The 16,788-nt window shown below is 40.3% G+C and overlaps 1 protein-coding gene and 1 long non-coding RNA gene across 3 annotated transcripts; one reads left to right on the top strand and one right to left on the bottom strand.

The window, feature by feature from the left end:
- Positions 1–1,457: 1,457 nt before the first annotated feature.
- Positions 1,458–16,686, bottom strand: SPX (spexin hormone). The gene is made up of 6 exons (XM_067695869.1): positions 10,483–16,686; positions 9,988–10,068; positions 9,700–9,757; positions 9,172–9,234; positions 7,840–7,923; positions 1,458–2,835 (listed from the first exon to the last, which is right to left on the bottom strand). The coding sequence occupies exons 1-6, from the start codon at positions 10,486–10,488 to the stop codon at positions 2,777–2,779; spliced, it is 351 nt and encodes a 116-aa protein (XP_067551970.1). The 5' UTR covers positions 10,489–16,686; the 3' UTR covers positions 1,458–2,776.
- On the top strand, positions 9,464–16,778 carry LOC137201704 (uncharacterized). Of its 2 annotated transcripts, XR_010932285.1 has the most exons (4): positions 9,464–9,712; positions 12,692–12,966; positions 14,258–14,323; positions 16,606–16,778. It is a non-coding gene; the product is annotated as an uncharacterized lncRNA (long non-coding RNA). The 2 variants fall into 2 exon arrangements; XR_010932284.1 differs by lacking the exon at positions 12,692–12,966.
- The last annotated feature ends 10 nt before the right edge of the window (positions 16,779–16,788 follow it).

Below are 16,788 nucleotides of genomic sequence, written 5' to 3'. Positions count from 1 at the left end.
ACTCCAACCCCTTGCTCCAGTCACTTAGTTGTCCTTTCCCCAAGACTGACAAAGCCTGGTGTCTAGTTGCTCTTTCCCCAATATTGACAAAGCTCGGTGAGGAACAACCAATAGGATTGTTAGGTGACTGTGTGTCTAGCACAGCACCTTATACACAGTAGTTGCATAAATGAATGGTCTTACTGGGAGAAACATAGATACAAAAAATTGATGCTCTTAAAGTATGTATAAAAAAAGAAAAAATAATAAATAATGTATGTATCCATAAATTGGAGGACAGGAAATATGGAAAATTGTGTGTGCCTGACCAGCTGACAGCAAGACTTTTTTTATGCATTGTACCACCCTTCCTTCCATGGTAAGGGCTAGAGTGAACAGAGCTGGCTTTACATATACAGATGGGAATATAAAATATTACAAGTGCTCTACTAGTAGCTTTCCTGGACACAAGGAGGTCTCAGAAGAGGGATTGGTTAAGTGTACTTGAGGAGATTGAAAGTGACTTCCTAGGATGATCCTAAATTTCTGTGAAGTAATGTGGGAGATACAACTGCCCACCTCACATTGTGGTTGCAAGGATAAAATCAAATTAGACGTGAACATTTCCTTAAGGGATTTATAGTCCAGTAGGAGGAGACCAACAGGTTACATTCCCAACTCCTCTTTCTCCTGAGGCCAAGGTAAAATAATGTAACTCAGGGTTGGTAGGATATAGACTTTTATTTCTCATCAGCAGGTAAAGAAGAAATGCTAGTTGGAGGCTGATTTTAACCTCTCACCTTCTCTCCTTGCTTAGGATCACTATGGTGGGGGAGAGGAGTCATCCACTGGGGAAAACCAGGGGAATAGAGAGTAATTGAGAGCCCACCCTGGAGGCCACGTAGCCACAGGGGAAGAAGGCTATAGAGGCAAAGAGGGGAAGAGCAACTGGAACGGGGTGAAAGTGGCTGCAAGTCCTATCTGGAGGTGGGGTATTCTAGTACATGGACATGCACAGGAGGCATATAGTTTCCAATTTTAGACAAGCCATACAACGTGAAAAGTTTTGAGCACTGATCACTTATTCATTTCAGTTTTGAACAAGATAGAAACAAAGAGAATTGCAAAGACACCCCCGGAGAGATAGAAAGTTACTGCAAACCGGGCATATGCAACTACTGGGTTAATGTGCACATCTGTACGGCAGAACAACGTTCAGGAAATTCAAGTACTTGTAATATTGTAGCTGATATTATAACAGCCGTTGGTCATTTAGACAGCTTTTACAAACTCTGTTTTAGTGGGAAATACTTGAGATTGTTCTAGTTGTAGAAGAATTACTTTGTAAGATAGACTTTAAATGTATTCTGGGACTAGACATAGTATTTAAGTAGTCCATATGTACAAGTCTATGCCAGGTGAGTACATAATTCTCAATAAACTGGACATATACACTGTCTAGAAAATCCACTTTAAAATCAAACAATAATTAATGACAGGCACCTATTATAATGCCACATAGATTTTTTTTATTGCTAACATATTATTTTTTTGGCAGACATCAAAGTTACATTAACTTGAATACAGTTTCATTATTCAATTATGAAATGAGATACAGACAAATCTTATAAGCAGGGTTTTGATTACTTAACACAGTAAAATTGTAATTCCAAGTTACAGAGACATTCACATAATGATATTCTTTAGCTACTGACTAATAGCTATATACTGATGACAATAAGAATGGACAATACTTTCTACTTGTGACATTTATCAATAACAACTCTCAAGTAATTAAGTCAAAAATAATGAACATGATGGTCGTATTGTAATTCCAAATAAATATACTATATGCTTGCTGTAGGTATGTGTGTATTTTATTTTTCAGATAGTACTGAACCCTAGTTGAGTTAAAAAAATGAATAAATTAGGCATATTACCATGCACTTTGTATCAGCGTGCCTTTATGTTATGTTTTTATGTCAAATAAAGCCTAGAGTTCTAGTCAATTAGAGTAAGTAGTGTTTGAGTCTGTTTAGCCATGGAAAATGGGTTACCTCTAAAAAACTGGTTTGTTTCTTTTGTACAAGAGCAGCGTGTGTTTCCATCTGCTTATTTCCCAGTAACTTTTAGATCCTTGTTTCTAAACTGAATTCGGGGAGATCCCCGGAGAGCACAAGGGGGAGCTTCCAGCTGTAGAACCTTCCACTGGCTTCAGTCTCACCAAGGGTCCCCTCTCTCAGCAACCACACTGCAGTGTCTGATCACAGGGCTTCTTCCCAGTCATCCCTTCCCTCTTCCCTTCCTGACAACTTACCTCTCCTGGATACTAAAAGAATCACACTCTACTCTTTCCCATCTTGCCATGCTTCCCTGCCTCACCCTCCTTGGAGGTGAGAAAAGGGGGAAAAGGAGAGGAGATTCTCTGCTGAGTGGTAAGACAGTGCAAGTGGGTAACAGAATGAAAAAAAGCAACTAAGAATGATTAGATCAAGATGGGTATTTGTTGTCACAAAACGAAAGAACACTCTAAAGAGTCTTCAACCTAATAATTATAAATGGGCTAAAAAATTCAAGAGTAAGACACAAGGCGATCTAAACAGGACCTGAAGCAATGGAAGAAAGCAATGATGTTCTCACTAAGAACTCAACATCACTTTAGCTTCTGAAAGAATAAAACTGGCTGCACATGTTCCTAAGATTACAAATGAAGATAAAAAGGGTCCACAGGCTCTATTCACATGGTTCATGTTTTCAACAAGAACAGAACTATAATTGAATGGAATCTGGTATATTTTCACCAGTTTAGCAGACTATCTTCTAGGAATCTGGTTTGATCAAAGTTTTCTTCTCCAGCTGTAAGGATAAAAAAATACATAACATAAACACGTACCCTGTGTTTTATAAGAAGAAAGTATAAGATGAAGAGAACCTCAGGAGATAAACATTTGCCCCCCTACATTATGTCAACTCAGGCACTCTGCTATGGAAACCACCCCCAAATTGGATTTTGATTGATTTTGTTTCAAAAATTTCCCCCTCAGCTTGGTATGCATTGAGGAATTCACATCTGACATGTGAATCTCTACAGTGAATTTAACTATTACATGGTGTGTTTGGTAGAAATCTGAAAAGGCCACATGTCTTGCTCTAAATATGCCTCATGTCTAAAATACCCACCAGTAGAACCATTCACTTGCATCAAGGTACTGTTTCTGTATTTCCTGTTAAAATGCATTTTAGCTGGGAAAGATGACAGAGGAACACATTTGCACATATTCTCTTACAAGTTGAACTAGATGTCTGGGGTGGAAGTAAGACAAAAAGAAGGGACACTTGTTAGCTGGGCAGGACTGCACAACTTCAGAGCAGGAAGAATCACCTCTGGGGTGGGGACAGTGGACTGAGATGACAGCAGATTCCTGGGACTAAAAATGGGTTGAAGGGCTGAAACTGAGGATGGGGAAGGGAGAGGAAGCTGCCAGAGGCAAAATTCTGTTCCTCATTTTATGTAAGGTCATCTCTAGAGAAAACCACTTTCCCCTAGTTAGTTACAATATGGTTGGAATATCTGAGTCATAGTTTAACCTGAACTGGTAGCAAACTTCAAAATACTGCAGATTATCAGCTACTCTATTTTTTAAAAAAATTTTATTTTTCTATTTTTAAAAATTTTTATTGGAGTATAGTTGATTTACAGTGTTGTGTTAGTTTCTACTGTACAGCAAAGTGAATCAGTTATACATATACAAATATCCACTCTTTTTAGATTCTTTTCACATATAGGTCATTTCAGAGTATTGAGTAGAGTTCCCTGTGCTATACAGTAGCTCCTTATTAGTTATCTATTTTAAATATACTAGTATTTAAAGGAAAGGAAAAAAATAAAAAAGAAAGGAATCATCCCTGTATATCCTCCATTAAGTAACAATCCACTACTTAAAATAATAATCCACTGCATAAAATAAGTCCAAATAATACCTAGGGACTTCAGAATAAAAATATTAAAGGTGACTAGTGATTAATCTATCATATGGGAATCCAAAACTTTCCCATCCATTTAGACTAATAAAATTTTGTTTCCCCATTTCATCATCAGAGACAAGCCACTTCGGAAACTTCAATAATTAAAAACTTGAATTTATTCTCCAACAAAGACTTGAAATGGAGACCTACAGTCACATTCTTCTGTAAAGTTTCTAATGAAGATCCCTCTCCTCCTCTTTAAAATTAGCTCTACCTTCTCCATTCCAGCTCACTTTCCTTTCTGGCTCTGCACATCCTCCCAGCAATTAAATCTCAGACTTCACTAGCAATCCATCTCCAACCTCACTGTCCTCCTACTGACTTCAAAAATCAGTAAGAGGGACTTCCCTGGCATTCCAGTGGTTACGACTCTACCCTTCCACTGCAGGGGGCATGGGTTCCATCCCTGGTCAGGGAGCTAAGATCCCGCATGCCTCGCTGCGCAGCTGGAAAAAAATAAAATCAGAGTGCCAAATGCTGAATTTGGAAAAGACCACCTTGGATGCAGCATCTTCTACCCATGAGTCAACTCTTTCTCACCTTTTCATCACAAGAATTCTGAAAGCCATGACAGTAAGCATCCACTTAATCTCTTAACTCTGCAGTTTACCTTCTTTTCCTAAATTCCCTTGAAACAAGGTTTCAGACGGGCAAGGCAGCAGCAAATCATACCACTGGGCAGGGGCTGAGGAGAAGACTTGTGAACCGTGATTTAATGACCCTTCCTACCCAACACAATCTTCCTTCTCCTTTGATTTCTGTACTCTTCCTAAGCATTCTGCTGTATTTGATGCTTCTCATCACTCCTTTCTTGAAACTTTCCATCCTCGACTTCTTAGATTCTCTGTTATTCTGGCTCTCCTCCTACCTTTCTGCCTGCTCCTTTTGAAGTCCCTTCACTGATACGATTTTCCCCCTTTCCCTTGATCTCTGGGTATTCTCCAGGGCAAATCCTTTATTATCTGCCCTTTTCCCACTACATCTGAGGCCTAGGAGAGAGTTCCATTTTCATGTTTCCAACCTTTATTAACTGGCTCTGAATTTCCAGTTGTTCCCAAACCTGACATCATCAGAATAATGTGAGTGAACTTCTTAAGGATACAGATTCTGGGACCTCACTCAAGTAGTATGGAATCAGACTCTCTGGACCTAAGGCCAAGAAATCTGTATTTTCAGCAAGTTCTACAGAGAACTCTGATGGAACCAGTCCACATATGGAGAGCAGAGAACCAGTGACCTATACACCTTTATCCACTGGAAAGGCTCCGTCACCTCAAACTGAACCTTAATTATATCCACAGGCATTTTCATTTGTCAGTATCACCATTTTAAACTCACAAAAACACTTTAAAAATGTGCTTGACTCTGGATTCTCTCTTTCGTTTTAAAATTTTATTGAAGTATAGTTGATCTTACAGTGTTGTGTTAATTTCTTCTGTACAGCAAAGTGACTCAGTTATACATATATTTTTTTCATAGCCTTTTCCATTATGATTTATTACACGTTATTAAATATAGTTCCCTGTGCTCTACACGAGGACCTTGATTTTTATCTGCTCTTCCTTCCGGTATGCCTCAGGGTTGAGCCTCCATTCCCACTGACCTCATCACTCCACTCCTGAATGACTGCCTTAGTTTCTCACTGACATCATCACTCTGGCCTTTTCTCTTCAACACCATCCATCTGAGAGGTGGCAGGGCATAGCTGAAAGAGCTACAGCATCCCACAGCCCTGAGTTAAACTCCCCATATCACTTCCACTCTATGTGGACCTTAGGAAAGTATATACAGCTCAGGAAGGGTCAGTTTTCTGGGCTATAAAGATTAGCATTAATATCTGACACACAGTAGATGTTCCCATATTGTAGCTATTGTAACTGCTCTTATGGTTACCCTATAAGCAAGAACCAGTTTCATCTTCCTTCATCATGTCCTCTTTCTGGTAAAAATCCATGGACCATCTGATTGATTCTCAGATAAAGAATAAGTTACCCCCTGTTCTTCTATCCTAGTACTAGTATGTACCTGCAATGTGATAGTGGGCAAGCTACTCAATCTTTCTGTGCTTCTATTTCCTCATCTGTAAAGTGTAGATAATGACAGTGGGTAATCCTAGGAGGTAATTCACTTGTTATGGACTAATGAATTATTAATAAATGTATTAATCCGTATCAAGTGCTTGGAACAGTGCCTGACCCACTGCATTATAGTAAAACCCTCAATAATTATTAGCTAGAGGGAGTAGTAACAGTAGTTGTAGTCATAGCTATACTATGGCCATGACTCTCACAGTCTACTGTCCTACTGACTGTTCACACCCTGCCTTTTCACCGCAAAGGCCATTCTCATTCTCGCTTTTGTTTAATCCATTTTCTTCTCTACCTGTCACAGTGCCTGGCACCTAGCAGGCATAAATGCAGATTTGCTGAATTCAGTATTATAATCCCCTCCACCCAACCAAGTCAGCCGCAGACTTTCTCTGATTTCAGAAGACCTCTCTAGGGCTTCCCTGGTGGCGCAGTGATTGAGAGTCCGCCTGCCGATGCAGGGGACGCGGGTTCGTGCCCCGGTCCGGGAAGATCCCACATGCCGCGGAGCGGCTGGGCCCGTGAGCCATGGCCACTGAGCCTGCACGTCCGGAGCCTGTGCTCCGCAACGGGAGAGGCCACAACAGTGAGAGGCCCGCGTACCGCAAAAAAAAAAACAACAAACAAAAAAAACCTCTTTATCCCACTCTCTTCCATTTGCTTCTCATAGGTTTTTTTGTTTTTTGTTTTTTCACAACAAAGCCATAAACTAGAAGCCAGAAAGAGCCCCCTGCTCTCTTCCCCTCCCTGATGGGGCCCGTCCAATAACAGGCAGGGAGCACACAGGCTTTCTCCGCTAGCACAAGTGTCAGAGCCCAAGGCCAGCAGCCTATGCTTTGACTACTAGACAACTCACTGTATTTTGTTAAATACATTTTAACATTTAAATTATGTCATAAATATGGCATCATTACAATTTTTGAGAGGGAAAAATCTAGATCTGTTGAATATGCTTTGATGACCTCTATTGTTAATGCTAATAGGAAGTACGTACTTTGTTTCATTTGGCTCTTAGAGCAACCTGCCCATGGATGTCATTATCTCATTTTACCCGTAATGACACTAAGGCTCAGGGTCACCCAGCTAGTAAAGCAACAAGGCCAAGATTTGAACCCAGTCCTGTTACACTCCACAGCCCTGGCTAATGTGCAACAAGATGCCTTAATGCAATTAGTGGTTTTAATGCTACATGGACAGAGAGCCTCTCTTTGAAGAACACACCTAATCCTGGTATGGAAGAAGCTATATAGTATAATGCAAATCACACAGGCTTAGAATCAGAACTAGCCCAATCTCTTAGGGTGAACCATAAGAAACTGCTGTGTTTGTAAGTAAAAAATCAGTGATTTTCAGCTATTTCATTTGGTTCAAACTTTAATAGCGAGTAACTGGATTTGCGATTATTTAAACCTCTTTTGGCCTCAGTTTTTTCAAATATAAAATAATGAAGTTGGACTTTCTGGAGTTCTAACAGAAATAAAAGCTCCAATAGGCTATGGATTATGGAATTAACATGAAATCCCCCAGTCTCATCAAGGAAATGTTTTTACATTCTTGGGAAACACTTTAATGAGCAGCATGCTAGTATTAAAATAATAAACATCTCTGTGAATTTCTGGTGGTGTGGGCAACCGTTATTTTTAAAAATCTGAATAAATAAAAGCAACTTCATTGTACTCAACACAGAATGCCCAAAGCACTCAAAGCTTCCCTGTCCTGCAGTTAAAAGAGGTCACTATAATTATACCTTCTTGCAGTTTCTGCAAGGAAGCCAATAGCACAGCTGCTGCCTCTGGAAGAGTTAGTAGTTGGGGATTTGGGCTTCGTCTTTCTGGAGAAATGAAAAAATAAATACAGATTCTATTAGCATTTAAATATTCATATAGATAAATCCTATTCCAGTATGCTATAATACTAGAAAATCTCTGTGAAATACCTCTGTGATCCCTCAGCAAAGAGCCCCTTACACAGAATGATTTTTACAAGTTGAAACATTTCACACTTCCTTTAGGCATTGCTTACAACTGGTTATGTTGTGTATTACAGGGAATGGAAGAAAAGTTAAACTATATACTACACAGAATTTCATGAAAGCAAGGAGGATTAAGATAAAGAACTCATGAGAAATTTCCCCCTCAGAGCTTAAAATGGGATGTCTGGGCTGAAAGGTTTAGATGGGACCCTGCCTGGAGCCTGGACTATCTTCTCTCTTGTTCCTTCCAAAGCAGTTTGAGAAAATAATCTACCTTCTTGGCCACATGTTAAGTCAATTATTTGACTGAAGGAGAAACTGCAAAATATTCAAAACTATTTCAAATCTAAGCTGACAGAAGACAAACGGTCCTGATTCAACACAAACCGTGATTTTTAATTTGGGAGCTGCTGAAGTGGGAAAACAAAACTTACCCTCCTACAGCAAAAAAAAAAAAAAAAAGGTTAATTACACTGCAGGCTTGAAGAAGGTAAACAAAAATTTGATAAGCACCTATGTGCTCAACACAGTGTTTGGTATTTTTCAAAATGAGTCTACTTGGTATTTTTAACAATCTTGAACGTTTATCAAAATGAATGGTATTGTTATTTTTAAATCCAATGGCATGGAAAGGTTTATCATGAAACAGTCTTTGGCTCCATCCTTAAAGGCTCCCACTTCTTCACTATTTCTGGTTTTGAACCTTTTGATAGTTCTTTTTAGTAATATAATAGAGCTCTTTGAAGTTTTTAGGCAAATCACTATTTTAATAATGATGATGATGATCATACCAACATTGGCAACAACAACAGCGTTTAAGAGAAATCTTGTAAAGATCATTCCCTAAACGGGAGGCCCATTTCTCGGACGGGGTAGGCGCACAGCTCTCATATCCATCCTGACGCCCGGGAGCGGAACCCCGGCCCCCGCCGCCCACCTCCATACTGGCGGGGCCTTGCGATCTCCAGCTCCGCCGCTGCCAGCGGCGCCGGGCGGGGCCGGCTCTCCCCCGGGAAGGCCCACGGGCCAGTCTTGGAGGCGGAGCGCGCCCCTCCGGTCCTGCGCGGTCCTCCGTAGCCCGCGGCTCCCTCACCCCCGCGCACTCACCGGGCGGCGGCCGGTCGGCGAGGTCCTTCCTCCGGCTCTGGTCGGAGATGAAGCGGCGCCCCTCTGCCAAGGCGAGACACGGGCTCAGCGCCTACCCGGCCCGATCGATCGGGGTTCCGGGGCCGGCAGCGGGCGGGGCCCGGTGAGCGCGGAACTGCCCGGGTTGGGGCGCCGGCGCGGATAAGGGAAAAGTCCGCACGCCCCCCGCCCCCGGGCCCCCGAGTGAGCTTCGGAGGGGGCGGCGATCTCGCTCACCTGCCAGGGTGGGGCGGTGTGTCCCCGGAAATCCCAGTCTCCCTTTGGGCAAGAGCCAGCAACCCTCCGGTTTAGGGTGGAGGATTTCTGGTAATCTACCCCCGCCCCCCAACCTTTCTCCTTGATTAACTGAGACCAGGATGACCTCGATTATTTATGGGAACAAACTCGATAGGATTCTCTCCCCACAGCTCTACATCTATCCCACCGATTCATGCACCCCTACGGATCTCCCTCTATTGCTGTCGGAAGAGCAAAGTATTTGGAACGTACGTGCACCCTTCAGGTAGAGCATAGCTTGTGGAGTCCAATTCCTTCTCTCAAAGAGTCTCTATAACCAGGGGAGAAGAGGAAAGCAGTTAGTAAGGCGTTGCTGCCCAGCCCACTATTAGGGGAAAAAAGAAGGGAGGGGAGGGAAAGAAAGAAAGGGAAGGGAAGGAAGGAGGGAGAAGATATTAGGAAAAGTGGGGAAGAAATTGAGAGAAAGAGAGAGGGAGGAAGGAAGGAAGGCAGGCAGGCAGGCACACAGCACGCGGAGTCCCAATTTTTGCGTTTGATTACCTGCGGAGCACTGTTCGAATTTCCCATGAAAGAAAACACCAGGAAAAGAGTCAAGGTTGTTACCACCAGACTTGTGAATCCCTGTATGAAAAGATCAAAGAAGTCGTTTCTGTGCCTCTATAGGATCTTCTGCTTCCTTCCCTGGCGCCTGGACAATTACAAATCCCTTACTTTTTGCTATGTTCTGTTTTAGCGCTCAGAGGGTGGGGCAGAAGGGGGTTCCCCAGTTTATCGTCTAGTTAATCCACAAAGAGTTCCTTTTTAAAAACAATTAATTAGAAATATATTATTTTTATTATTTAACCCAAATGAGGATTTGGGTGAATTAGTGAAACTTTTTCTTTGTAAAATCAAATGATTCTGATATTTTAAAGGCATAACGTTTAACTATCCTTTAGCCTCTGAAACACTTATTAAACATAAAAGAGGTAAAAAGCTATACAGCTTTTTTATAAAATAGCTAAAAAAACTCAGGTATATAAAACCTTTACTTACCTTCATGTTCTACCCCTTTCCAGAAGCTGCAATAACTATAACTTAACCTCTGAGTTTTCTAATTTTGTTCTGAAGGTGGGGCTTTTAAATCTTAGGGTCAAGGATCCCTCCTGATTTTGCATAGAGCTAGTGTCCACAGGGACTTCCTGTCAGTCTTCAAGATTGAGAGGATCTGATGACTCCTCCAGGGAGATTCAGTTGCAGGAAGCAGAGGAATGATTGATGGGTGAATATCATTTACTGTCCACATCAGCCAGGAGATATTCTGAAAATATCAGCATCATGACCTTTGATTTTCCTATTAGCTTCCCAAGGCAGTATTATTATTATTATTGAAAATGATTAATAACCCCAGGCAGAATCAAAAGTAAATGAACAAAGTAAGAAAACTTGTCTTGGGTAACTAACTAGCTATCAAGCTAACACCGGTGAGTAAAGATGAATCATTTGGGTAGAAATGAAAAGGTCAGGGAATCTCAATGGATTTTGACATCAGTCATTCACTTAATTATCCATTCAATTATTTAACAAATATTTATGGAATGCCTACTATGTAACAGACATCCTTCCTTTTAGTTCAAGGGACACAGCCATGTGTTAAAAAGACAAGTCTCTGCTTTGATCATGCTTATCTTCTAGTCAGGGGGGAAACACTCCAAACCGGTAAATAAGGTAATTACAGAATTTTAAAATGCTTTATAAAGGAAAAGTAAGCAAAATGATGTGATAAGGTAAGTGGTGGGCTACTTTAGGGAAGGTAAGAATAAAAGGGGGTCTGGAAAGATAAGCTGGAGTCAGACATGGGATAAACTGGGGTGGGAATCAGTATTGCTGACATTGTCAGGCAGAAGAAAAATACAAAATCTTGGGATGGCAAGTAGCTTGGCTTGTTTGAAGAACAGGAAGGAGACCAATGGAGCCAAAGCTGTGTGGGTGTCAGGGGAGGACACTGTAAATTGAGGTTGGAGAGTAAGAAATGGCAACTTGGTTGTAAGCAAAAGATGATGATGGCTTAGACTAGGGGAGTCCTTGCAAGGAATGGAGAGCTGTAATGAATTTGGGAGGCAGAAAACATGGACTTGTGGATAAACCGTATATGAGAGTTTAAGAAAAATAAATCAAGGATGACTCTTAGATTTTTGGTTTAATCAATGGGTGAATGATGAAACTCTTTATTGAAATTGGAGAGACTTCATAAAGAAGCAGTTAAGAGAGGGAAATAAAGAGTTGCCTTTGGACACATTAAAATTAAAATGTATATTAGACATCCAAGGAGAAATGTGAAGTAGGCAGTTGCAGATGTAAACTCTAGAGCTCAGCAAACAGGTCACCAGCCTATAGATTTTTTTTTCTAAAGACAGGAATTATCAGATTTAAGAATCTTGAGAATTTTAAGGCAGGAAAAAATTGGGATTGAAAAAATACTTAGGGAGTGAACGGAGTTAAAGAGAGGAAGAGATAGAGTTCTGAGAACAAACCTACAGAGATTGAGCAGAGGGAAAGTCAGCAAAGGAAGCTGAACGGAAGCAGTCGGAAAGAAAGAAATTCCAGGAGAACGAGGCCATGGCAGCTGGGAGACTATCCAATAACATTGAAAGGTTAAACTGATGTGAGCTAAGAAGTGTCTGCTGGATTTGAGAATATGATGGCTTTTGAGAACAGAAGCTAGACTGGGATGGGTTGAATAGGATATGAGGAAATAAGGACAAGTGTGGACAACCTTTTTGAGAAATTTCACCAAAAGGGGGAAAGGAAAATGAACTTTTAAAAAAGATATGTGAGTGTGGTGGAAGCGGGCTATTTTTTTTTTTTTTTAGCCTTGCAGCAAATCTGAATCCTTTCAATTTTAGGGAACTTTGGAAATTCCCTAAACTATAAATTATGATTCTTGGTGGGAGGCAGCATCTTCCTTGTATTGTAGAAGCTGAAAATGCTAGACACTCTTTACCAGCCTCCCTATCGGGTAGAGTGTGGGCATGAGGCAGGCTTCACCAATCAGACGTACCCACTCGTCTGGAGCTGGGGAGGGAAGAAAGTGGGGAGTAGGAGAAATACTTTCTAGTGCAGCACTGGTTGTAGGATGCTTGAGTTTGTGGGGGCAATCCTGGCTACAATGCTAGTGACAGACACCAGCATCCAGTGCTAGAGGAAGAGTGATACTAACCGCACTGTCCTTTTAATAAAGTCCTCTTTTGCTTAAATCAACCAGGTCTGTTGGTTTCTTTTGATGACCATTTGCAGAACATGTGTGCTGATGGGGATGATCAGCAGAGAAGGAGAAATTGATGATGTGGAAAGAGAACTGCAAAAAAGGGAGTTTGTGGAAGGCAAGAAAAATAGGACCCAAATTTGTCAATATCCAGTTGAAACAGTTCTATACACAGGCAGACAGTGAACAAGGACCAGAGTGGCCACCATATGCTAAAGTACCATGGATGAGAGAGATGGTCACTTTCTTCGGAACGTTAGAGCAGTGCTCCGCAGGTATTAATGCGCTTTTGAATCACCTGGGAATCTTGTTAAAATGCACATTCTGATTCATTATAGCTGGGGTGGGACCTGAGAGTCTGCATTTGTACTAAACTCCCAAGTGATGCTAATGAATGCTAGTCTACTAATCCTTGGACATTTTGAGTAGTAAAGCTTACAGGATATAAAAAGTGATAAAAAAAAACACTAACGCTTAGAGTCTACATGGCTGGGAGAATGGTTAACAATAGAAACATCAGGGATAATGGAGAGGGACTAGATGAGTTTAGTTTGGGACTTAAGTTTGAGGGGTGATGCTATCTACCAGTAAATACTTGTCTAAGAGAGACTGGGGTTTGGGCATTTGATGTTTGGAATTGTCGATCATGTGCGGCCAAGAAAACTGAGATCTGGTTAGTAAATGAGAATGAAATATAGAAAGTAGTTTGTAGGTAGAAACTTGAGGAATATTTACTCCTTTTAAAGAATAAGTACAGGAAGAAGGAGCCAGAACCATGAATGTAGTGTTTTCCACTGTTTTAGGAGAGGAGGAAGATAAAAACTAAGGACTAAAAGGTTTTCACCATATCTAAAGAAAATCAATATTCCTTTAAATATTACGTTTTAGGAGTTTAGAATTTAATTTCAAAGGATTGTAACAACTTCCAAAAAAAAAAAAGCCACAGAAGAAAGATTATGCATGTGTTTATATTTTAAAACAATTCATAAGTGAAACCCAGTTATTAGGTTAGCCCTAACAAACAACTAAAATGTCTTTTCCCCCTCTCCATACCGAAAACACACAAAGGTTTTAGAAAGAGGGACGGGAAAATAAATTGCCAAACTGTGATTTGCATTTACCATCTTAAGGAAAATATAATGAACGTGATTTGTCTGTAACAGTTTCGCTAACGAATTCACAAACAGATTATTTACGTCAAAGCTGCCATTTTCAGCATAATATGCACAAGTGAGCAGAATGGCTTTGACATATTATCAATATTGTAGTCTTATCAAAAGTAACATGCCAGAATGTGTTTGTTCTAAAAGGGCATTGACTCCCAATCAAATGTTTTTGTTAAATTCACAATATTTTAAGATTTTTACAGGTCTAAACCTAGAGATTGGCTAAGAAAAGTTACTTATTTGAGAAAAAAAGTTGTTGCATAAAACCAGTAAATTTTATTCTGCTGATATGATGACCCGGCAGTGGGTACTGTACAAATTGGATCCAAAACCTTTTTTAAAGGCATATTTAATGGAGATCATTTTGCCTGCATCACTGATGTTATCTGAATTCTTCTAGTTGACTGGAGCGTGCCCAAGCCCCATTTAAAAAATACTGTCACAGTTTAAACTGCATTCTTACAAGGTCAGTGATTATTGTGTTCACACAGAAAACAGCTATCTTTTTAAAAAATTATTTTTAAACTTTATTTATACATTTTTAAATCGAAGTATAGTTGATTTACAATGTTGTGTTAGTTTCAGGTACACAGCAAAGTATTTCAGTTATATATATATAAAACATTTTTTCAGATTCTTTTCCATTATATTTCAAGATATTGACTATAGTTCCCTGTGCTATACAGTAGGTCTTTGTTGTTTATCTATTTTATACATAGTAGTATGTATCCGTTAATCCAAAATTCCTAGTTTACCTACCCCCCCCCCCTTCTGCTTTGGTAACCGTAAGTTTGTTTTCGATGTCTGTGAGTCTATTTCTGTTTTGTTTCTATCCGTTTTTTAGAAATCACACGTAAGTGCTATCACATGATGTTCGTCTTTCTCAAACAGCTCCTATCTTGGGTAAGATTACCTGGACAATATGGCTATTGAGATACTCAAGTATCCAAATTACTCTCTGATAACAGAATAGAGGGTTTTGGTACAGGATGATGAGGTCATTGGGTTCAAGTCCTACTTTGGCTTTATTCTCTGAAGGCCAGTCAGCCCCATAGGCCAGTTGTCTCACAAAGGGGTGGAAGAAGTAATTTCCCCAAAGGGCTAGCAGTTTTAGGAGGAGATTTAGGGACACTGAGAAGGCCTGCTATCCAAAATAAAGCTCTCCACTCATTGGCCAGTGTCTTTACTGTCCTTTACTTAAGGCTTTGAACTTTAAGAATGTCTTTTCGCAAACCATGTAAATACCACAAAACAATTGGCAGGTTCTAGGAGAGGACAGGAAGGGCCAGCTGTTTTGGCCTAGTCAGTCAAACAGAGGTGACCTTTTAATAGGTCTTAGAGTTGGTAAAGGTAAGACCATGAAAATGTGTCAGTCGATGAAGGATTTGGGGACGCCATTTCTATGTCCAACCTCCTATATGGATACAAGTAGCAGAAGAGCAGAAGTTGGAAGCTTTCAGCCCAGAGGACAATGTTAGAAAGATGTGCTGGATACTGTATTTAAAAACAGATTCACCAGACAATAGTCAAGACTTACAGTTTAATGATTGGATTCAACAAATTCTTATTGGGTACCTTAACTGGTAGATTTGGCCAGTGGTTTTCAGCCTTACTAAAGTATAAGATCAAAACATTGCAGACGTTAAGTAATTTTATTTAAGTCACAAATACTTAAGTATTATATATTCCTTCCATGTAGAGAAAAAAACATTAAGCATTTCTCCACTAATTTCTAAATTCACTGCTCACTTTTTTACCTGAAGTCTATTTCTATTTATGATTACATTTAAACAGTTTGGATATGGAAGATGTGACCATTATGTAAAAAAGAAAACTGCATATAAGGCTAATTTAAAAAACACGAGGTTATGACCCAGCAATCCCACTACTATATCCCACTGGGCATATACCCTGAGAAAACCATAATCCAAAGAGTCATGTACCACATGTTCATTGCAGGACATGGAAGCAACCTAAGTGTCCATCGACAGATGAATGGATAAAGATTTGGCACATATATACAATGGAATATTACTCAGCCATATAAAGAAACGAAATTGAGTCATCTGTAGTGAGATGGATGGACTTAGAGACTGTCAAACAGAGTGAAGTAAGTCAGAAAGAGAAAAACAAATACCATATGCTAACACATATATATATAGAATCTGAAAAAAAAAATGGTTCTGAAGAACCTAGGGGCAGGACAGGAATAAAGATGCAGACATAGAGAATGGGCTTGAGGACAAGGGGAGGGGGAAGGGTAAGCTGGGGCAAAGTGAGAGAGTGGCATGGACATATATATATTACCAAATGTAAAATAGCTAGTGGGAAGCAGCCGCATAGCACAGGGAGATCAGCTCGGTACTTTGTGACCACCTAGAGGAGTGGGATCGGGAGGGTGGGAGGGAGATGCAAGAGGGAGGGGATATGGGGATATATGTATATGTATAGTTGATTCACTTTGTTATAAAGCAGAAGCTAACACACCATTGTAAAGCAATTATACTCCAATAAAGATGTTAAAACAAAACACGAGATGGGTTATTTTGCAATGCTAAAGTTTTAGAATTTCTTAATAAAAATACATCTGACCATTGTTATGGATTGAATGTGTTCCCTCCAAATTCACATGTTGAAACCCTAACCCCCAACATCATGGTATTTGAGAGTGGGCCTTTGGGAGGTAATTAGGTTTAGATGAGGTTATCAAGATGGGGCTCCTCATTAAGGGATTCGTGTCCTTATTAGGAGAGAGATGAGAACTTGTTCCTTCTCTTTTTCTCTGCCATGTGAGGACACAGTGAGAAGGCAGCTGTCTGCAAGCCAGGAAGAGGGCCCTCTCCAGGAACTGAATCTGCCAGCACCTTCATTTTGGACTTCCCAGGATGCAGAACCGTGAGAAATAAACACCTGTTGTGTAAGCCAGTCTAT

This window comes from Pseudorca crassidens, chromosome 11 (assembly GCF_039906515.1).
Source record: "Pseudorca crassidens isolate mPseCra1 chromosome 11, mPseCra1.hap1, whole genome shotgun sequence".
In the NCBI taxonomy this organism is placed as follows: domain Eukaryota; kingdom Metazoa; phylum Chordata; class Mammalia; order Artiodactyla; family Delphinidae; genus Pseudorca; species Pseudorca crassidens.
This window is presented reverse-complemented; position numbering and strand designations above follow the sequence as displayed.

Bases quoted from the DNA above. Each gene is read 5' to 3' on its own strand.
- SPX (XM_067695869.1), bottom strand. The intron at 9,235-9,699 runs GTACGTTCCAAA...TCGCCTTGGCAG, and splicing joins GCTCTACCTGAAGGGTGCAC to AGGGGCGCCGCTTCATCTCC. The intron at 2,836-7,839 runs GTATAATTATAG...TTATCCTTACAG, and splicing joins CTTGCAGAAACTGCAAGAAG to CTGGAGAAGAAAACTTTGAT.